The 23,719-nt window shown below is 37.5% G+C and overlaps 2 protein-coding genes across 2 annotated transcripts in view; one reads left to right on the forward strand and one right to left on the reverse strand.

The window, feature by feature from the left end:
* The window catches only part of Plekhf2 (pleckstrin homology and FYVE domain containing 2), a 30,967-nt gene extending 10,776 nt beyond the window's left edge, over positions 1 to 20,191 (forward strand). Inside the window, exon 2 of the mRNA XM_046464931.2 lies at positions 17,559 to 20,191. Within this exon, the coding sequence (XP_046320887.1) occupies positions 17,573 to 18,322 (750 nt within the window). The 5' untranslated portion in view covers positions 17,559 to 17,572 and the 3' untranslated portion in view covers positions 18,323 to 20,191. The remainder of the gene's footprint in view (positions 1 to 17,558) is intronic.
* A 3,102-nt stretch (positions 20,192 to 23,293) lies between these two features.
* Positions 23,294 to 23,519, reverse strand: LOC124107018 (DNA-directed RNA polymerases I, II, and III subunit RPABC4-like). Its single transcript, XM_046464986.2, has one exon. It carries the CDS (start codon positions 23,501 to 23,503, stop codon positions 23,327 to 23,329), a length of 177 nt encoding a protein of 58 aa, XP_046320942.1. The 5' UTR covers positions 23,504 to 23,519; the 3' UTR covers positions 23,294 to 23,326.
* Between the last annotated feature and the right edge of the window lie 200 nt (positions 23,520 to 23,719).

A 23,719-nucleotide genomic window follows, 5' to 3' on the forward strand; every position in this document is an offset into this window, starting at 1 on the left:
GTTGTCTTCTGTGAAATGACTTAAATATTAAAGACTTAGAGTCTTATTAGAATTTGAGGTTCACATTCTTCTTTTTTTGTCCTATCTCTCTCTGAATATCTTTGTTTGTTTGTTTGTTTAAACTCCCCAATATGGGTATTCTGGTTTTACTGACACCCTAAATTAGTCAGAGCTCTACTTTTTGCTTCCTTGTGGTATTTGAAGAATCATTTTGAATTTATTTTATACTTACTATCATTTGTTTAAATTTTTTTTCTCCTCTAAATTTGTTAATGTCTTTCCCCAAATACATAATAAAGGTCTACGTAAGTGAAGTATTTCTGAAAGTAGCAAGATATAATACAAATATCATGAATTTTAAAAAAAAAAGCTGGACAATTGCAAGTTTGAAGTCTGTCTGGGCAACTTAGACACTATCTCAAAAAAACTGGGGGCCTGGGGATGTAGCTCAGTGATAAGGCACCCCTGGGCTCATTTCCCAGTACTGGAGAAAGGAAAGGAAAAGAAAAGAAAAAATTAGCTGTGAAGTCAGAGAAAAATTGCTCAACTAGTTTAAGACTAAGTAACTTTTTTTGTAAAATGGATGTAATTTCTATTAACAAAATTCAGATTATTAAGTGAAAGATAAAATGTGGATGTGCCTAGCATATATTGTGGTATTAAATAAATCTTAGGTTTTTCTTTTTTCCTTTCTTGGCTTGACTTTAAAATAAGTCAACTTTTCAATAATAGGCATATTTGGCATCCAGTAGAGGTTTTTAAACATAATTACAGCTTCACTGCGATTTAAAATTTTGGTTTCATTTTTTTTCAGTTCAGCTTTAATAAGTTTAAGCATAAAATATAAAAGTTTGTTCCTTTTTTTTCTTAACTAAGAAATGAACCTATTTCCTTTATCACTACTGATTTCTGCAGTGCATCTGTATAATTGGTTAGATACAGTAGCAGAAATCCCAGTGGAAAGAGACAGAGAAACTGTCTCTTTTTGTTGATGAACTAAGTAAAATTTTACTGAAATTTCAAATTTAATTCCCTAGATTTTCAAATATTTCTTCTTTGCTTTATCCTAGTATTTTATGTAGACTTTTACCTAAAATTCCCTGATGATTATGCTGTTAGATTATAGAAATATTAAAAGTAAAAACTTAAGAGTTCCTTAAAAATGGTAGGAACTCCAAATATTTGTTGGTTTCATTTAGATGCATTGGAGAGGGAGTAGTTTGTTCTAATATTATCTAGTTGCCCAGGGAGAATACCTCTGGTAGTTTGTTGTTGGGTTTTTGGGGTTTGAGGAAGGTGGCTGCTTGGGGTCCAGCAAGCTGTACTACAGCTCTTTTTATTCCTCAGCACTTTTTTTCCTTTTTTTTTTATATATGACATAGAATGTATTTTAACATACATATATGGACTACAGTTTCCCTTTATTCTGGTTGTACATGATGTGGATTACATTGGTGGTGTATTCATATGTGAACATATGAAAGTAATATCTGATTCATTCTATTAATATTCCTACTCCCAATCCCCTTTCTTTTGTCTAATCCAAAGTACTTCTATTTTCCCCTCCCCCCAACCTCTTATTGTGAGTTAGCATATCAGAGAGGACAATCATCCTTTGATTTTTTGGGATTGGCTTACTTCACTTATGATAGTCTTCAGTTCCATCCATTTACCAGTAAATGCCATAATTTCATTCTTCTTTATGGATGAATAATATTCCATTGTATATATATATACCATGTTTTCTTTATCCATTCATCTGTTGACGGATTCCATAGCTTAGCTATTGTGAATTGAGCTGCTATAAGTACTGAATGGTTGTGTCACTCTAATGTGCTGATTTTAAGTCCTTTGGGTATAAACCTAGGAGTGGGATGACTGTGTCAAGTGATGATGATTTGTTCCATTCCAAGTTTTTTGAGGACTCTCTGTACTGCTTTCCATAGTGGTTGCACCAATTTGTAGTCCTACCAACAGTATATGAGTGAACCTTTCCTTCCACATTCTTATATTCTTTTTTTTTTTTTTAAATTTTTTTGTAGTTGTAGATGGATAACATGACTTTATTATTTATTTTGTATTCGGTGCTAAGGATCGAACCCAGTGCCTTACACATGCTAGGCAAGTTGTCTGCCACTGAGCCCCAGCCCTTTTTATATTTTTCTTTATTTTTCCCCCAACAAAATGAAAGTTAATTTTATTGGGATTTTACAAGATATTTTTCATAACCAAGTGTCTTTGAGAGTTTATTCTATTACACAGGGTACTGAAATAGCAAAGAAGCTAAGATATTTATTTATTAAATTATTTATTCTAATTTGTTATATATGACGGCCGAATGCAACTCATTTCATATCATACATATAGAGCACAATTTTTCATGTCACTGGTTTACACAAAGTATTTTCACACCATTTGTGTCTTCATGTATGTACTTAGGGTAATGATGTCGAATTCATTCCACTGTCTTTCCTACTCCCATGACCCCTCCCTTCCCCTTCCACCCCTTTGCCCTATCTAAAGTTCCTCCATTCCTCCCATGCTCCCTCACCATCCCATTATGAGTCAGCATTCTCATATCAAAGAAAACATTCGGCCTTTGGTTTTGGGGATTGGCTTACTTCACTTAGCATTATATTCTCCAACTCCATCCATTTACCTCCAAATGCCATGATTTTATTCTCTTTTAAGTAATATTCCATTGTGTATATATACCAGGGTTTTCCTATCCATTCATCTACTGAAGGGCATCTGGGTTGATTCCACAATTTAGCTATTGTGAATTGTGCTGCTATAAACATTCATATGGCTATGTCCCTGTAGTATGTTGTTTTTAAGTCCTTTGGGTATAAACCGATAGGAGTGGAATAGTTGGGTCAAATGGTAGTTCCTTTCCAAGGGATTTCCATACTCCTTTCCAGATTGGCTGCACCAATTTGCAGTCCCATCAGCAATGTATGAGTGTGCCTTTCCCCCCCACATCTTCGCCAACACTCTTGTTGTTTGTATTCTTGATAGCTGCCATTCTGACTGGAGTGAGATGAAATCTTAAGAGTAGTTTTGATTTTGCATTTCTCTAATTGCTAGAGATGTTGAACATTTTTTCATATATTTGTTGCTTGATTGTATATCCTCTTCTTAAAAGTGTCTGTTCAGTTCCTTGGCCCATTTATTGATTGGGTTATTTGTTTTTTTGGTGTTAACTTTTTTGAGTATTTATATATCCTGGAGATTAATGCTCTATCTGGGATGCAGGTGGCAAAGATGTTCTTCCATTCTGTAGGCTCTCTCTTCACGTTCTTGATTATTTCCTTTGCTGTGAAGAAGCTTTTTAGTTTGAATCCATCTGATTTGTTGATTCTTGCTTTTACTTCTTGTGCTTTAGAAGTCTTGTTCAGGAAGTCAGTTCCTAAGCCAAGGAGATGTAGATTTGGGCCTACTTTTTCTTCTCTTAGGCGCAGGGTCTCAGGTCTAATCCTTAGGTACTTGATCCACTTTGAGTTTTGTCCAAGGTGAGATATAGGGATTTAATTTCATTTTACTGCATATGGATTTGCAGTTTTATAAGCACCATTTGTTGAAGAAGCTATCTTTTCTCCAATGTAGTTTTTGGCGCCTTTGTCTAGTATGAGATAACTGTATTTATGTGGGTCTGTCTCTTTGTCTTCTATTATGTATTTTAGGAGAGGAAAAGTTTATTTAGGGGCTCATGGTTTCTGAGGTCTTCATCTACGGAAGGCTGGCTCCATTCCTTGGGGCTTCAGGTGAGGGTGAACATCATGGCGGGAGAGTGTGGCAGAGGGAAGCAGTTCATATGATATCAGGAAACAGGGAGAGAGAGAGTCCTCCACTTACTTGCCAGATACAAATATGTACACCAAAGCCATTCCCCTGATTCCCACCTTCTCCAGCTGTATCTTACCACTTTAGTTACCACTCAATTCATCTCTATCAGGGGATTGATTCACCCAATTTCTCCTCTGAACCTTCTTGCACTGTCTCTCATATGAGCTTTTGTGGGACACCTCACATTCAAACCATAACATGTGCCTTTGGTCTACATGTCTGTTTTGGTGCCAACACCGTGTCATTTTCTTAAGTTTTGGTATTGTGATGCCTCCTGCTTCACTTTTTTTTTATTTTTTATTTTTAATTTTTTATTGTGGGTTGTTCAAAACATTACAAATTTCTTGACATATCATATTCCACACTTTGATTCAAGTGAGTTATGAACTCCCACCTTCACCCCATACACAGATTGCAGAATCACATCAGTTACACATCCATTGATTTACATATTGCCATACTAGTGTCTGTTGTGCTCCGCTGCCTTTCCCATCCTCCACCCTCCCCCCTCCCCACCTCTCCCCTCCCCTCCCCTCCTCTCTCTCTACCCCCTCCACTGTATAACCCTGAGGGTCTCCTTCCATTACCATGCAATTTCTCTTCTCTCTCCCTTTCCCTCCCACCTCTCATCCCTGTTAAATGTTAATCTTCTTCTCCTGCTCTTCGTCCCTACTCTGATCTTAGTTACTCTCCTTATATCAAAGAAGACATTTGGCATTTGTTTTTTAGGGATTGGCTAGCTTCACTTAGCATAATCTGCTCTAATGCCATCCATTTCCCTGCAAATTCTATGATTTTGTCATTTTTTAATGCAGAGTAATACTCCATTGTGTATAAATGCCACATTTTTTTTATCCATTCGTCTATTGAAGGGCATCTAGGTTGGTTCCACAGTCTTGCTATTGTGAACTGTGCTGCTATGAACATCGATGTAGCAGTGTCCCTGTAGCATGCTCTTTTTAGGTCTTTAGGGAATAGACCAAAAAGGGGAATAGCTGGGTCAAATGGTGGCTCCATTCCCAGCTTTCCAAGAAATCTCCATACTGCTTTCCAAATTGGCTGCACCAATCTGCAGTCCCACCAGCAATGAACAAGTGTACCCTTTTCCCCACATCCTCGCCAGCACTTGTTGTTGTTTGACTTCCTAATGGCTGCCAATCTTACTGGAGTGAGATGGTATCTTAGGGTGGTTTTGATTTGCATTTCTCTGACAGCTAGAGATGTTGAGCATTTTTTCATGTACTTGTTGATTGACTGTATGTCCTCCTCTGAGAAGTGTCTGTTCAGGTCCTTGGCCCATTTGTTGATTGGGTTGTTTGTTCTCTTATTGTCTAATTTTTTGAGTTCTTTGTATACTCTGGATATTAGGGCTCTATCTGAAGTGTGAGGAGTAAAGATTTGTTCCCAGGGTGTAGGCTCCCTATTTACCTCTCTTATTGTTTCTTTTGGTGAGAAAAAACTTTTTAGTTTGAGTAAGTCCCATTTGTTGATTCTAGTTATTAACTTTTGTGCTATGGGTGTCCTATTGAGGAATTTGGAGCCCGACCCCACCGACTGTAGATCGTAGCCAACTTTTTCTTCTATCAGACGGCGCGTCTCTGATTTGATATCAAGCTCCTTGATCCATTTTGAATTTACTTTTGTGCATGGCGAGAGAAAGGGATTCAGTTTCATTTTGTTACATATGGATTTCCAGTTTTCCCAGCACCATTTGTTGAAGATGCTATCCTTCCTCCATTGCATGCTTTTAGCCCCTTTATCAAATATAAGATAGTTGTAGTTTTGTGGATTGGTTTCTGTGTCCTCTATTCTGTACCATTGGTCCACCCGCCTGTTTTGGTACCAGTACCATGCTGTTTTTGTTACTATTGCTCTGTAGTATAGTTTGAAGTCTGGTATCACTATACCGCCTGATTCACACTTCCTGCTTAGCATTGTTTTTGCTATTCTGGGTCTTTTATTTTTCCATATGAATTTCATGATTGCTTTCTCTATTTCTACAAGAAATGCCGTTGGGATTTTGATTGGCATTGCATTAAACCTATAGAGAACTTTTGGTAATATCGCCATTTTGATGATGTTAGTTCTGCCTATCCATGAACAGGGTATATTTTTCCATCTTCTAAGATCTTCTTCTATTTCTCTCTTTAGGGTTCTGTAGTTTTCATTGTATAAGTCTTTCACCTCTTTTGTTAGGTTGATTCCCAAGTATTTTATTTTTTTTGAAGATATTTTGAATGGAGTGGTTGTCCTCATTTCCATTTCAGAGGATTTGTTGCTGATATACGGGAATGCCTTTGATTTATGCGTGTTGATTTTATATCCTGCCACTTTGCTGAATTCATTTATTAGCTCTAATAGTTTCTTTGTAGAGCCTTTTGGGTCTGCTAGGTATAGAATCATATCATCTGCAAATAGTGATAATTTAAGTTCTTCTTTTCCTATTTTTATGCCTTTAATTTCTTTCGTCTGTCTAATTGCTCTGGCCAGTGTTTCGAGAACTATGTTGATCAGAAGTGGAGAGAGAGGGCATCCCTGTCTTGTTCTAGATTTTAGAGGGAATGCCTTCAGTTTTTCTCCATTCAGAATGATGCTAGCCTGAGGCTTAGCATAGATTGCTTTTACAATATTGAGGTATGTTCCTGTTATCCCTAGTTTTTCTAGAGTTTTGAACATAAAGGGATGCTGTACTTTGTCGAATGCTTTTTCCGCATCTATCGAGATGATCATATGGTTCTTATTTTTAAGTCTATTGATGTGGTGAATAACATTTATTGATTTCCGTATATTGAACCAGCCTTGCATCCCAGCGATGAATCCTACTTGATCATGGTGTACAATTTTTTTGATATGTTTTTGTATCTGATTCGCCAGAATTTTATTGAGGATTTTTGCATCTAGGTTCATTAGAGATATTGGTCTGTAGTTTTCTTTCTTTGAAGTGTCTTTGTCTGGTTTAGGTATCAGGGTGATGTTGGCCTCATAGAATGAATTTGGAAGTTCTCCCTCCTTTTCTATTTCCTGAAGTAGCTTGAAAAGTATTGGTATTAGTTCTTCTTTAAAGGTTTTGTAAAATTCTGCTGTATACCCATCCGGTCCTGGGCTTTTCTTAGTTGGTAGTCTTTTTATGGTTTCTTCTATTTCCTCAATTGATATTGGTCTGTTTAGGTTTTCTATATCCTCCTGACTCAATCTGGGCAGATCATATGACTTAAGAAATTTATCTATGCCTTCACTATCTTCTAATTTATTGGAGTATAAGGATTCAAAATAGTTTTTGATTATCTTCTGTATTTCTGAAGTGTCTATTGTGATATTGCCTTTTTCATCCCGTATGCTAGTAATTTGAGTTCTCTCTCTTCTTCTCTTCGCTAGCATCGCTAAGGGTCTGTCGATTTTGTTTATTTTTTCAAAGAACCAACTTTTAGTTTTGTCAATTTTTTCAATTGTTTCTTTTGTTTCGATTTCATTAATTTCAGCTCTGATTTTAATTATTTCTTGCCTTCTACTTCTTTTGCTGTTGTTTTGCTCTTCTTTTTCAAGGATTTTGAGATGAAGTATGAGATCATTTATTTGTTGGTTTTTTTCTTTTTTTAAGGAATGAACTCCAAGCAATGAATTTTCCTCTTAGAACTGCTTTCAATGTGTCCCATAGATTCCGATATGTTGTGTCTGTGTTTTAATTTATCTCTAAGAATTTTTTAATTTCCTCCTTGATGTCTTCTATAACCCATTGATCATTCAGTAACCTATTGTTCATTCTCTAAGTGATGTATGCTTTTTCCTTCCTTCTTTTATCGTTGATTTTCAGTTTCATTCCATTATGATCAGATAAGATGCATGGTATTATCTCTACTCCTTTATATTGTCTAAGAGTTGCCCTGTGACATAATATATGATCTATTTTTGAGAAGGATCCATGTGCTGCTGAGAAAAAAGTGTAACTGCTTGATGTTGGGTGGTATACTCTATATATCTCAATTAGGTCTAGGTTATTAATAGTGTTATTGAGTTCTATAGTTTCCTTATTCAACTTTTGTTTGGAAGATCTGTCCAGTGGCGAGAGAGGTGTGTTGAAGTCTCCCATGATTATGGTATGGTGGTCTATTAGACTCTTGAACTTGAGAAGAGTTTGTTTGACGAACATAGCTGCACCATTGTTTGGGGCATAAATATTTATGATTGTTATGTCTTGTTGGTGTATGGTTCCCTTAAGCAGTATGTAGTGTCCCTCTTTATCCCTTTTGATTAACTTTGGCTTGAAATCTATTTTATTTGATATGAGTATGGACACGCCTGCTTGTTTCCGAAGTCCATATGAGTGATATGGTTTTTCCCAACCTTTCACCTTCAGCCTATGTATGTCTTTTCCTATCAAATGCGTCTCCTGTAGGCAGCATATTGTTGGGTCTTGTTTTGTGATCCATTCTACTAGCCTGTGTCTCTTAATTGGTGAGTTTAAGCCATTAACATTTAGGGTTATTATTGAGATATGGGTTGTTCTTCCAGCCATATTTGTTTATTTCTGTTACTAAACATGGTTTGTTTTCCTCTTTGATTATTTTCCCCCCTTTACTGTCCTACCTCCCACTGTTGGTTTTCATTGTTATTTTCCATTTCCTCTTCCTGTAATGCTTTGGCGAGGATGTTTTGAAGAGATGGTTTTCTAGCTGCGAATTCTTTAAACTTTTGTTTATCGTGGAAGGTTTTAATTTCATCTTCCATCCTGAAGCTTAATTTCGCTGGATACACAATTCTTGGTTGGAACCCATTTTCTTTCAGTGTTTGAAATATGTTATTCCAGGATCTTCTAGCTTTCAGAGTCTGTGTTGAAAGATCAGCTGTTATCCTGATTGGCTTACCCCTAAATGTAATCTGCTTCCTTTCTCTTGTAGCTTTTAAAATTCTCTCCTTAGTCTGTATGTTGGGCATCTTCATTATAATGTGTCTAGGTGTGGATCTCTTATGATTTTGCATATTCGGCGTCCTGTAGGCTTCTAGGATTTGGGATTCTGTCTCATTCTTCAAGTCTGGGAAGTTTTCTTGTATTATTTCATTGAATAGACTGCTCATTCCTTTGGTTTGGAGCTCTGTACCTTCCTGTATCCCAATGACTCTTAAGTTCGGTCTCTTAATGTTATCCCATATTTCTTGGATGTTCTGCTCATGGTTTCTTAACAGTCTTGCTGAGCTGTCTATGTTCTTTTCCAGTTGAAATACTTTGTCTTCATTGTCTGATGTTCTATCTTCTAAGTGTTCTACTCTGCTGGTAGTATTCTCCATTGAGTTTTTAAGTTGGTTTATTGCTTCCTGCATTTCTAGGATTTCTGATTGCTTGTTTTTTATAACCTCTATCTCCCTGTATAGTTGATCCTTTGCTTCCTGGATTTGTTTGCGTAATTCGTTGTCGAAGTGATCTTTCATTGTCTGATTTTGCTGTTTAATGTGTTCCTTGATACTCCAGATCATCTGAAGCATGTATATCCTGAATTCTTTATCTGACATTCCATCTGCTGCAGCTGTTACCTCTTCTAAAGTTGCGTTGACCTGCATTGCTTGTGGTCCTTTCTTTCCTTGTCTTTTCATACTGCTTGCGTATCTTTCCTGCAGGTGCGGGCGGCGGCTCTGCTCTCTCCTTATTCCAATTGGGGTGTCGTGGCTACCACACCGGCAGGTCACTGGGCCTGTTCTGGGCGCTGGCGGAGGCTCTGTTCTGCCCCTACTCCAATTGGGGTGACGAGTGTACCACGCCGGCAGGCCACCGGGCCTGATCCGCCGGTCGGTTGCAGGTTTGCCTACCCTGCAGGCACGGGCGGCGGCTCTACTCTGCCCCTACTCCAAATGGGGTGACGTGTCTGTCGTACCGGCAGGCCACTGGGCCTGTCCTGCTGGTCGGTCGCAGATCTGCCCACCTTTCGGGCACGGGTGGAGGCTCTGCTCTGCCCCTACTCCAATTGGGGTGTCGTGACTACCCCGCCTGCAGGACGCTGGGCCTGTTCCTGGCACGGGCGGCGACTCTGCTCTTCCCCTACTCCAATTAGGGTGGTGTGTGTACCACGCCGGCAGGCTCCTGGGCCTTATCCGCCGGTCTGTTGCAGGTCTGCCTACCTTGGAGGCGCGGGCGGCGGATCTGCCCTGCCCCTCCTACCACGCCTGCGGACCCCTGGGCCTGATCTGCAGGTTGGTCACAGGTCTGCTCACCCTGCGGGCACGGGTGGCGGTTCCGCTCCGCCCCCACTCCAATTGGGGTCACGTGGCCACCACACCGGCAGGACCTGGGAGAAGGATCTGCTCTGCCCCTACTCCAGTTGGGGTGACGTGTGTACCACACTGGCAGGCCACTGGGCCTGACCCGCCAGGCTGTCACAGGTCTGTTTACCTTGCAAGTGTGAACGGCGGCTCTGCCCTGCCCCTCCTACCACGCCCATGTACCACTGGGTCGTGGGTCTGCCCACCTTGCGGGTGCGGGTGGCGGCTCCGCTCCGCCCCCTCTCCAATTGGGGTCACGCGGTCACCACGCTGGCGAGCCGCTGGGCCTGCTCCGGGCGCTGGCGGCTGCCCGGCTCCTCCCCTCTGGCTCGACGACAAATTGAGGAGACTCGGGTGTCTGTGCCTCATCCCCCTACCAGGAGACCAACTGTTTATGTCACCGCTGGTATTGATGAGGTTCTCTCCTCCGCCGCTTTCTAATGACATCAGATCTCTGCCATGTTGGTATCCTATGCGAATGGCAGCATTTCGTTCCCCTTGCCGGGCAACCAAAGCAACGGGTGAGTCCTGACCGGCCCTCAGCAGGACCCGGACCGAGAAGCGGTTTCCGCGGGCTCCTAGCCCCGGCCCAGGGAAGTTCCGGGAGCCGGAACTCGGCCTCTCCGTGCTCGGTGTAAGCTCCTATAAGAGTAGGCTCCAAGAAGCAGTCCCCGCGGGCTCAGTTCCGGGAGCCAGAATTCGGCCGCTTAGTGCTTGGTGTATGCTCTGATAGGAGCAGGGTCCAAGAAGCAGCCTCCGCAGGCTCTGCAGCCCTGGGCCAGGGCGGTTCCGGGAGCCGGAACTTGGCCACCCCGCGCTCGGTGTTCGCTCCGATAAGATCAGGTTCTAAGAAGCACCCAGGCACTGAACCCTAGCAATCTGTCTGCAAGCCGCAGGCGAATGGCAGCCTGAAATTACCTGTTCTATGGCTGAATGAGCTGCGGTCAGTCGAAAACAGGGATGGTGTCGTCAGCTTTCCAACATGGTGGCTGCTGGCCTCCTCTGTGGTCTGACCGGTGTGGAGAACCGAGATGGACTGCTTCCTTCCCCCCTCTCGAACCCAGAATTCAGCCCTGAGTACAGTGCTTGCACGGCTGGCAGAAACTGCAGCGCTGTATCCCTGTGTCGCTATCTCCTCGTTTCCCAGCGCGCGCTGCAGACTCTAGCGGCGGGGCGATTTGCTGAATAAGCAGTGTTACCCTCCGTGCGACAAACCTCTAGCGTTTGAGTCCCCGTAGCCGATCCTCGTGCGATGGAAATCCTTCCTCCAGGTTCCGGAGCACCCCACTATTGCTGGAAATTCCTAACAAGATATCCTTTAGCCGTCCTGACTTGTCATACTCCCACACAGTGAAGCAGCACACGGGGGCAATGCACTCCCCTCGCCGCCATCTTCCTACTCCTTTTTTTTTTTTTTTTAAACTAAGGATTGCTTTGGCTATTCTAGATCTCTTTATATTTACAAGCATCATTTGTTTTTATCTTTTTATTTTACTTCCCTGTTGGTCTTTCTCTTTCAAGTTTTCTGTTAATTATTAATTTAGCATTTTAAAATCTTGATTGATGGTAATCAAGACAATCAAAAATTTGATTAAAAGTTAATTTGTAGGCAAGTAAGGCTTGTAGTAAATCAGAAATATGGCTGGTTTACTATCAGAGACTCATTATTTTAAAGACAGGACTTTACAGATTATTTAAGGCTGCTTGCTATTGCTTCTGCTTTTTAAAAAAGAACAGGTAATTTGAAATCACTTATCTGGTATCTGAACTAAGATTAGAATGCACGTATTTTAGTTCATAGTTCATTGGCTTTTTTCACTAAAATGTACAGTTGAAAACTGAAGCTGACTAGTATCAGATATCAGGATATGTATAAGAGTTAAATTAGATCTGAGTTTTTGTTTTAAACTCACCTGTAAGGATGAGATAAGAAGCATTGATTTATTTCAGTAGGAAGAACTAGGGCATAGACTATGACAGTTGGATTTCTTCTCAATTGTAAATTGGATTCTTTGTCTTTTTTAAAAAGAGCTTTTGTCTCTTCTAGTATTACATTTTTAACAGGTGGTAGGCACCCTAGCAAAGAATGTATTACTTTAAAAGCAAGATGTTACCAAAAGAATAGGTAGGATGGACAATTTAAATGCAGTTCTTGTCTGCATTTGTTAAGGCAATAGCTTGAGACCTTTGAGTGCTTCTTTTAAGTTGTTGTATAAAAAGGTGGCTTTATAAAAGTATGCTTTTGCTATAGCTCTTACATTTTAACTGTAAATTATTTGTTGGAAAAGAAGATATCAAAGTAAAAAATATAAGTCAAGAATATAATTTGGAAAACTTTAGAGTAGCTGAACATGAAAAGAAACAGAAATATAATTTACCTGTCAACAGTATTAACTAATTAGAAAACAATGTGAAAATGAGATTAGATTCAAAGTGACAACAAAAATTATAAAGTATCTGACAATCTACTTAAAAGAAAATGTAACCATGTAAGGTGAGAGACAGATAAGGAAGACAGAAAGAAAAAAAAAAAGCAGTATAACCACTTGTGAGGAGAAAATTAAAATTACTGAGCCATAAAAGAATTCTTGGAAAGAGACATTGCTCTGACTAGGAACATTAAAAATTGTACAGATTACAGTCATCATTCTGCTGAATGGAAATTTTGTAAAAGGTAGCAAGACTTTTAAACATTTGTGCCTTTTGACCCAGTAATTTTACTTCTTGGAATTTGACCTAAAGTCATCATTGGGGCGTTTTCTTGGCTCTCCCTATCTTGTCTGGTATTCAGTCTCAATGAAAGTAGACAATAATCAAATTGGGCTACATTTTACTGTTCTTTTCTGCTTTCTCTTTCTGTGCCCCTTTATGAGTAAAATATGCAAAGGATGCGTGAGATGTAGCTCAAGTATAGAGGGCTTGCCTAGCATGTATAATGCCCTGGGTTCTATCCTCAGCATCACAAACAAGCAAACAAACCAAACAAAACCCCTGAAGGACTCAATTCTTTGCCAGGTCTAGTAATCCATCCATCCATCCATCTATCCATCCATTTATTTATTTATTGGCTACACAACAGCAGTAGAAAGCATTACAATTCTTATTACACATATAGGGCACAATTTTTCATTTCTCTGATATAAAGTATGTTCAAGCCAATTTATGCCTATATACATGTACTTTATTGTTTTTTTTTGCATTACAATTCTTATTACACATATATACCACAATTTTTGTATCTCTGTATATAAAGTGTGTTGACACCCAATTCAAGTCTTCATATCAGTAATCTTTATCTTCTAGTTCTTTTGTAGAAATCTTTGAAAATTCTTACTGCTTGGAACACCTCAGTGTAATGGTGGTAAATTTGGATTTGAGCTTTGGAGGAAGAGAGAGGCTTCCTGTTTAGACTTTGAGCCAAAGGGTAGTGCCTTGATGTGGTTCAGTAGAGAATGTTGCTTTGGGGGTATCTAGCAGCAACCAAGATAAGAATGGTATTTTGATTTCCCCTTTAATAATTTCCTGCACTCCCTATTCCTCTCTCAGCTTCCTCTACCTTCCCTTTCTTCCCTCCCTTCCTCCCATATTTGTGCAGATGGCAGAGTTTTTGTAATCTAGAGTTTTCTTTAGTTCATTGGTTTTCATATCAGACACATAGAGAAAATATTTCAAGACCAGGGATAATGGAAGGGGCTACATAAAGCCAAAGCCTTAGGTTCTACATGCCCATTGTTTTTCAAATATAGGTCACAACCCATTAGTGAAATTAAGAAGTGCACTGCCACTGTTAAAATAAATGAAGATGATAAAATACATGATTCATTGTTGAAAGAATTATATGAGTGTATATTTGTAATCTTGCAATGTGAAATATATTTATTAGTTCACAGACTTTGAAAGCTAATTGCTCTAGCCAAATACTAATTAATAATGCAGCTTTCTTAAACAGGGGGCAAGATTTATGAACAAAGATTCAAGCTTAATAAATTGTAACATTTGAGCACTTAAATATCATCAGGAGACTGACCACCTACCTAAACCATGACATAACATTTCAAGTTAGGATTCTCATATCTTCCTTTGTGTTTTTAGGGTTTGTAGTGTGCAAAGATTAATAACTTTTCAGACTTCTTGTAGAATTGGTGGATTTTTGAGGAACAATAAGTGTACCATAATATACTGTGGTAACAGCACATAAAAATGAGATTTGAGCCCTGTTTTGTTGTGACAGGCTTGGCCAAATTACTGAACTCCTTTATGGCTGTTTACTCATCCAGAAAATGGAGCTAATAGTGTGTATGTTATAAGATTGTTAAGAGTAAGAAATATGGTAATGAATGCAAATTGCTCAGCACATGGCTTGAACTCTTCAGTAAGTAGTTAATTCTAGGCTAAGTTTTGCTTCTTACATTATTAAATCTCTGTGTCTTAGTTTCTTCTTCAGCTCACATTTTAGCCAATGTTTTTAGATACTTCTTTGGAGAATCAAAAACTTCTTTAGTCATTTTACAAGAGTTTGAGACAAAATCAGATTATAGTATGTTTGAAAAGCATGATATAAATTTATAGTACTTTAATTCCAGTAGTAGCAGTAATAGGAAACCTGTTGGCATTATATGGGAACTCATTAATAACTGTATGTCCAAATGGATAGAATTCAGATAAGGATAAGTGGATACTTTAGTTCGTTAAAAGTGCCATCCTCTTTCCTGCCTTAGGGCTTTTACATTATTCTTTTTGCCCAGAATTTTCCACCCTGTGCCCATACCTTATGTTTGCCTATTTTACCAGGATGCCACTTTAGAAAGGTCTTTCCTGACCATCTAGTCTGAGTGGCTTCCAGTTGATCTTTTAAAATTAATTTTTAAAAAATCATGGCAGTAATTATTATTTGATTCTAGATTTTGGGCTTTTCCCCCTCTCCAATTAGAATGTAAACCTTGAAGAGCAGGGTCCTTGCCTGTATTGTTTACTGCACATAGATCAAATGCCTAAAAATCATTTGTCAAATGTTTGAATATGAAATGTGAAAGAATTGTTTATAGACATTACCTAGAAATAAATGACTATTGTTGATGGTGTGCTATATAGTCTATTTCAGTCTAAAGATACCTTATAAATTGTATTTTATGTCTCTAGGATGTCTTATAATCAAGTGTGTGCTGTGGTTTATTTGACAGTATTTTTTAAATCAGTGGCACATAAAATGAAGATGTCTTAAAATCTGTAGCATCTTAGATTTGATGATATATCATCAAATACACACATATGTTGGGAAAAAATGAAATTATGGTGTTCAACTCTTCTCCCCACCTGCATACCTTGAGAATTTCCCATCTGGTTATATTTCTATCTATCTTTTGTATCCCCCACATTGTGTGTGTGATTAAGGATATATTATAAGTTGTTAAAATACTTCCTCTTGATGAACATTTGTACCTTTCCCATTTTTTTTTCCTGTTAAAGGCCTTGCATATATCTTCATGCAGTCAGAATTTCTTTTGATGAGATACCTAGATTGGTTGGTACACATATTTTCTGTAGTTTATTAAATAATCTTAAGTTTATTAAATATTACATCTTAGGGAATTAAAAAAATTTAATCTTATAAGTGAAAAATATCTTAATGTTTAATGTTATTTCTTTAATTATAAATGAAGTTGGGTGTCTCTATACTTTTTTTTTTTTTGGAGAGAGGAGAGAGAGAGAGAGAGAGAGAGAATTTTTTTTAATATTTATTTTTTAGTTTTCGGCGGACACAGTATCTTTGTTTGTATGTGGTGCTGAGGATCGAACCCAGGCCGCACGCATGCCAGGCGAGCGCACTACCGCTTGAGCCACATCCCCAGCCCGGATGTCTCTATACTTATTAGCTGTTTTTATTTCCTCTTCTGTGATGTACTTTTGTATAGAATGGTACACTTGTATTTGGCTAATCACCCTAAGAAAGAATCCTTCAAAGTTTAGAGCTATGCATTATTATATGAATTCTTGGGAACAACTTTCTGGCCTGCCAGATTCTACCCTTGTGGTGGAGGATAAGAAGGCTTTATAGGGACCCAAATTGGAGGAGAGAGAGAACTCAGAAATAATCAGAAGTAGAGTATCCTTTATAATGGAAGCCAGGAAGAGTTATAATATCATTCGTTTGTACACTGAAGACTGGAACTTGGACCATGCTGTGTTAGTCTTTAAACTTTAAATATATTTCTTCTTTTCAAACTTTATTTTCCTTTAATGTGATTCAGTTGTAGTATAGTAGTATTAGGTTAGTAGGTTTGAAAAAGGACGCTTCTCCAAGACTTGAGTGAAATTAGTATTGGATCTAGATATCGAACCTGTGATCATTTAATAATATGGTTCTTTTGCACCTTGCTTAATAGTGTTCTTGTTAACATTGTTTAGTACTTTTGTTATGTCAGACCATATCAGTTTCAAATATGGATAGCAAATGGTCTCTGCCTTTTTAGGTTCCTTTGCACTCTATGGAGGAGACAGATTTCAGTTTTGGAAAAAGTGAAGCTAGAATATACATAGAATATGGTGAGCACAGAGGGGGAAGGTTTTCTGGTCTAGTCTGAGAGTTGAGGGAATTTGAGAATTTAAAGAAGTCTTTTTGGAGGAGGGATGATAAACTAAACAGACTTGAAGGATGAGTAAAAGTTATCTGGAGTAGTAACTAGTAAAGGGAAACAACAGTGAAATGGAATAAAATAGAGTTTTCTTCACATATAAATTTTGTGAGGTGAGGAGTGATGTGGGGAAGATAAGCAAGGTTCAGATAATGAAGGGCCTTGAATACCACGTTAAGGATCTTATATTTTAAAGGCTAAAGGGAATAATTTTGAGCAACTGCATGGTCAAATTAGCATTTTAGAGATCACTGCCTAAAGATGGTTTAGAGGGTAAGTCCGAAAACAAGGAGACATGGTGGGAAACAGTCTGGTAATCCATGTGAGAGAATTAAGGCCTGAGCTATAGTAATAGCTCACTGGGAAAATGGTAGTAATTTTTCTTAGTTTATGTATTATTTGGCCCTCTGTTGTTCAGAATCCCACTGAGAATAACTTTTATGAAACTGTGCTTATTATTTTGCAGAGATAATTTATATTGTTAATTGTCCAGTTCTCCACTCTCTGTTTATACTTTTATAAATATAAAGAAGTTTATACTTTTATAAATATTTAACTAATACAATTCTATATGGACATGTTTAGTGTTTTGATAATTATAAAAACTGAGAGATGTAAAAAAATAAATAAAATTAAAAAAAATTGAGAGATATTAGCCCTTTTAGTATGCTTAATGATTACCTAGAAGGAAGGAATATTAGACTATTTTGCCTTTGTGAAAAACAATGATTTGTTAGATTAAATTTATATTACATAACTTACTTATTTGTGGGAATTTATAATTTGTGTGCTAATTTATTTTTCTTCTTCTTTTTTTTTTTTTCCCCAAAGGCTATTAGCAAAAGATGGTGGATCGCTTGGCAAACAGTGAAGCAAATACTAGACGTATAAGTATAGTGGAAAACTGTTTTGGAGCAGCTGGTCAACCCTTAACTATACCGGGACGAGTTCTTATTGGAGAAGGAGTATTGACTAAGTTGTGCAGAAAGAAGCCTAAAGCAAGGCAGTTTTTCTTGTTTAATGATATTCTTGTATATGGCAATATTGTCATTCAGAAGAAAAAATATAACAAACAACATATTATTCCCCTAGAAAATGTCACTATTGATTCCATCAAAGATGAGGGAGATTTAAGGAATGGATGGCTTATTAAGACACCAACTAAATCATTTGCAGTTTATGCTGCCACTGCCACTGAGAAATCAGAATGGATGAATCATATCAATAAATGTGTTACTGATTTACTCTCCAAAAGTGGGAAGACACCCAGTAATGAACATGCTGCTGTCTGGGTTCCTGACTCTGAGGCAACTGTATGTATGCGTTGTCAGAAAGCAAAATTTACGCCTGTTAATCGTCGTCACCATTGCCGCAAATGTGGTTTTGTTGTTTGTGGGCCCTGCTCTGAAAAGAGATTTCTTCTTCCCAGCCAGTCCTCTAAGCCTGTGCGGATTTGTGACTTCTGCTATGATCTGCTTTCTACTGGGGACATGGCCACGTGCCAACCTACTAGATCAGACTCTTACAGTCAGTCATTGAAGTCTCCATTAAATGATGTATCGGATGATGATGATGATGATGATAGCAGTGACTAAACACACATTTTGAAATATTTAATTGGATCTGAGAAAATCATCTTTGGGGGAAATGCAAAATTCTGAGCTCTCCATTTACTCTAGCCATGAATTTGCCTGAGAAACTTTTAACCTATGTGCCTCAATATAGTCTAGAAAATAGGTACCCCCTGCCTGCTCTCTTCCCCACACTCTTCTACAGGGATGGACTGTTGTGAATATATCAGATAAAGTTTGGGTTTCTTATTCTTGTTCATTTCTAGATTATTTTCTTGGAAAGTTGGGAAAAGATGTTTATTTAACAGATCATGTATTATATTGTTGTTTTTACTTTTGTTGTATGGAAAAACTAAAAGCACAGAATGTTTGGAACAGGAGTGTAGCTGATTAATTAATAAAGTTGTTAGTCTTTTTTAAAACCATCCTATCTAATGGTTAAGACACCAGTGACAAAAACACATGGTTTGGAAATACTTTGCTTTTTTGTATACCAAGTGGTGCCTTATGGTATTAGCACTGTTACATGATACATTAGTCCCTACTTTCTTACTTTTTGGTTTGTTTAAAAAATACACTGGTGCTCTTTGGGGTGATAAAATGAATGTTTATGAATGCTTGTTATTAGCAGTACTTCTCATTTGACAACTACAAATAACTAAATTTGGAGTTATCTCCATTCTATATGAATAAATATTTTTTCCATAAAATAGTTGTGGTTATATTTTTATGTTTTATAGGTACCAAATTACGATTGTCAGATATATATTTTAAATTAATACTAGGTTGCCATTCTTAGGGATTTGGTTTGAAATTTGTAAATAATGTAGAAATGTTATATCACATTTGCTTCTTCTTTTAGTAAGATATAGTTTTAGATTCATCTGCTTTGACATTATTTCTAGAACAAAAAACCCTTGAAAATAAACAGTCTCTTAAAACAAAAAAATCCCCTGAAAGCACAGATCCACTTAGGCTTAAAGATTTGGAAGATGATAACAGAGACTTAATACATAAGAATGATCAAGATAGACCACTCTTTAAGTTTGACTAGACTTTATATTTATAGAAGTATTGTCTATTTCAGTATGAATTTGAATTTACAAAGTGTTATATTTTATAAATTTTTGTAAAGCCCAACACAACTTATATTTTTATAAAACAATTGTGTGTTTAATCTGTTTCTGAAATCATTTTGCAGTTTATGGAAATAGAGTAGCAATTGATATTTCTAAATTGTGAACTTTAAGTCTTGATTGCTTTTGGGAAGTGGTAGTTTTTCACTCTTTGCTTTTGAGGCAGCCATGAAGTTGAAAATAAATTTATCATATAAAACTTGACGCATTTTGCACTACTTTCCATTTTTATGCTGCAAATAACTATAGTCTTTTAAATATGGGAAATCGACAGTCTAGAGTTTAAGTTTTAAATTAAAAAAAAAATCTTTTAAATCTGGATATCCTTCAAATGTTGTCAGAGGTTTGGTTCAGTAACTTGAATGGAGGTTTCTTTGGTATCTTACTGTTTGTTAAGGCACTAATTTTACTTTACTGTTAAATTTTGAAAGCATCTGAGATACACAGGTTTCCCTGTAGGAAATGTGAAAGAAAAGCACAACAGAACAAGGATTTTTTTGATTTTGTTTTTGAGTTTTTTATTTTTTTTTACTTTTTGGTTGGTTTTTAGTATCCGATGGATTTTTGTTTCTATGCAATATATGCATATAATCAATCAACACATCTGAAAAGGACCTTAAAACCTGAGAAATGTTAATGGAGACTTGCTGGTACATAGGAGCCTAGGTAATTCAGGAACCAAGGGGAAGTGTTCTGAGATAATATTTGCTTTGTAAACCTCTTTGACTGTTTTTACAATAAACATTTTACAACTTCTTGTTTTCTGTGTATTATGACTTGAAGATTTTTCTCCTTTGCTAAATTAATAAAGATGTTAATATTTTGTCTCATTATTCAACAGTTGTGAGTGCCTACTCTGTGTTAAACATTGTGTTAGACCCTAGGGGTAGAGCAGTAAACACAAATTCCCTGCATTTCATGAACTTTGCATGCAAATAGAATCCAGAATGTATTTTCCTTCAGAATTTTTTAATTTTTAAGGCTCTTATAAATCTTAATTTATATAAGCCTGAAATGATTTTGTGTTGACTTTTTTATTCTGTGTCTTTTTTTTAGGTATGTTTTTAGTTGTAGATGAACACAATACCTTTATTTTTATGTGGTGCTGAGGATCAAACCCAGTGCCTTCCACATGCGAGATGAGTACTCTACCACTGAGCTACAACCATCGCCCTCATTCTGTGCCTGTTGAGTGAAATTTACTTACTTGGGCTGGGGATATAGCTCAGATGGTAGAGTGCTTGCCTTTCATGCACAAAGCCCTGGGTTCAAATCCCAACCCCACCAAAAAAAAAAAAAAAAAAAAAACCTGCACAGTACATTAACCAAATTTATAACTTAATGTAAAGGAGGGTAAGATTCGCAAAATGGCCAAGGTTAAAATTATATGTTATCATGTTTATGTAAAAATTATCTTACATACATAGTATTTAATTATAATTCCTCATACTAATTTTGTTCTTAAAGGTAACTTTGAAACAGTACAGTAGCAATTATTTATTGTCATAGCCATGCCTACTAGATTGCCATATATTTTATAAGTAAAATTCAATAGTTAAGTTTAGGATAAAAATACCTACAATGGTGTTATGTTTATTTGCCTTTTTTTAATTATTTCTTTTATATTTATTTTTTAGTTATCGGCAGGCACAACATCTTTGTATGTTGATACAACATACAAAGATCTTTGTATGTGGTGCTGAGGATTGAACCTGGGCCGCATACATCCCAAGCGAGCGTGCTACCGCTTGAGCCACATCCCCAGCCCCAATTGCCTTTTTTTTTTTTAAAGACATTTATTCAGCATCATGATCAGACTAACATTTAGCAATCATCAGCATGGGTGGGGAAAAAAATCTACATTAAAATCTTTGTTGGAATACTTTACGCTTTCCAAAGAACAGAAACTAAGATGACCTCTTATACAATTTATCACAAATACGGTCCTCAAGTTTTTTTGTCTATACATAGGAGTACTGTCTAAATCTTTTCTTCTTTGTTGCAGCTAGGCCCTGCTACCACTGTGCTTAGATAAGTTCACAAATCTGTAGCTGTAGCTTCCCTGTCACTTCTCTGGCTCTCCTGTCCTGCTAAGCTTTGTTTCCTGGCAGTAGTAAAACCGTCTACCGCTGTCATAGCTCCTGCTATTGCTGGAACCACCATAGCCACCTTGGTTTTGTGATTCAGCAAACTATTGGCTTCTAACACCAAGGAGTCCAGAGATTCTGCCTCCAAAGTTTCCACCCTTGGTGGGTCCAAAATTTGATAACTCATTGTTGTAATTGCCAAAATAATTAAATGAGCTTCCACCACCTCCAAAATTGGTTCCATCATTACCAAATCCATTGAAGCCATCCCCACTGCCACCAAAACCAACAGAACCACTCAAGTTTTCTCCAAGACCCAAACTGTCATTTCTACACCTCTATAACCATCAAAATTAATATTTTGTCTCATTATTCAACAGTTGAATAAAACCATCAAAATGGCTAAATTAAGCACTAGCCATCTCTTGCTTTGACAGGGCTTTCATCACTTCAGTTGTGGCCATTAACAGTATGGTATTTCTGAACGACAATCTTATCCACAGAGGTCATCAAAAGTTACAAAAGCAAAGGCCCTCTTCTTTTCACTGCCTCATTCAGTCGTTATTTCAGTAACTTCAGTTTTCTCAAACTGTTCATAATAATCTCATGTGATGTTCTTCAGTGACTTCTTTAATGCCACCAACAAAAGTCCTTTTCACAAGTATGCCCATGGTCTTTGAAAATCTTCTCTTGGGACAGCTCACTTTGGTTACACATTTCTTTCATGTACCTTGTGTGGTCTTGCATTCATGGCTGTGTCCACTTCCTCCACAGTGGCATAAGTGACAAACCCAAAGCTCCTGGAGCACTTGATGTTTGGGTCTCTCATTACCACACAGTCTTGATGTTTGGGTCTCTCATTACCACACAGTCCGTGAGTGTTCCCGATTACTCAAAATAGCATCTCAGACTCATCCTTTGTTTCAAAGCTCAGCCCTTTGATGAATAGCTTCTGCAGATGTTCAGGTGCTTTGGGGACTCTGATTTAGAGATGATGGTAGTAGGAAGACTCTAACAATGCTTTCTTGGTGGCATCCACTGGCAAAAACGCAACCTCATCTTTTTCCACTATCTCACTGTTCATGAAGTGTAAGTCACATGTGCTTCATTTTGAAGTGGGAACAAAACAAGTTCACAGTTTGCCCCATAGCTTTTACACTGGCTCTTTCCCCTATTCCAGTATTGCTCCTTCTAATCTCTCAGTCTTCGACTCAAGTAAATATTCCACCTTGACTAATTTTCTATACAGAACTTATTTCAGAAGGGTAGGTATGCATTGTCCCTGTATATGTGAAGAAGCAACTTGTTTTTGCACATTCTCAGCTATTCCTTTATGTATCTATTCATTTCTGATTTTACCTACTAGTTTTGAATTTTTTATATCTTTGTACTGAGAGCAAGTAGACTAGTTTAATCTGTACCAAATAATGCTAGAGAGTTTACCAACAGTTCACAACATATAATTGTGGTTTCCAAGGAACTTATTTCATCAGAATTTTACAGGACTCTAGAAACCTGCATTTCTAACAAGCGTTTGATTAAAAGTCTGATTTGGGGAAGCAATTTTAATTTTCATTTTCTGTCTGATCACATAATACAATAAAATTAAGTCATTTAATTAAACAAGAGACTTTACACAAATTACTGATACCTAAACACAATTTGATTTGGAAAATGAAGTAAAATGAAATCATACAGTTGTATTTATAAGATAAGTGTGCTAAATGAAAAACTGTATAATAATGAGAAACATTCAAGGGTCAAATCCAGGTACAAAGGAAGACACTCCTCTGAGTTCCAATGTTTCATTGGGCATCAAAAACCACCAATCTTTTGGTTCTTTTCTTGTACATTATTTTGTATCCACATTCTCTGCATCTGATTGGATCCCTGGATTTTATTTCATTTTCTGTGTGACATTCTCCACAGATATATATCATTGGCTGCTGCTTTGGGGGTTGAACATCCTTCTGAGTGTCCATTCCTACACAGCACACAGACTTTCCTATTGGTCATTTTAAAAAAGTCTTTTCTCCAAGTCTGTTTTAGATTCACTTACTGTTACGAAGCACCTGTTAAGTCAGGTCTTACAATATTTGCTGTGGTTTATCCACCAAAACTCATGTTGAGGCTTGATCCTCCCAGTGTGGTAGCTTGGGAAGTTGGCCATTTCTTCCTGGGTTACTATCCATAGCATT

This window comes from Marmota monax, unplaced genomic scaffold, assembly GCF_021218885.2.
Source record: "Marmota monax isolate L192 unplaced genomic scaffold, Marmota_monax_Labrador192_F-V1.1 WCK01_AAM20220418_F8-fsc00003, whole genome shotgun sequence".
Taxonomy (NCBI): Eukaryota; Metazoa; Chordata; class Mammalia; order Rodentia; family Sciuridae; genus Marmota; species Marmota monax.

Excerpts from the sequence above, each read along its gene's own strand:
- LOC124107018 (XM_046464986.2), bottom strand. The coding sequence starts at position 23,503 with ATGGACACTCAGAAGGATGTTCAACCCCCAAAGCAGCAGCCAATGATA.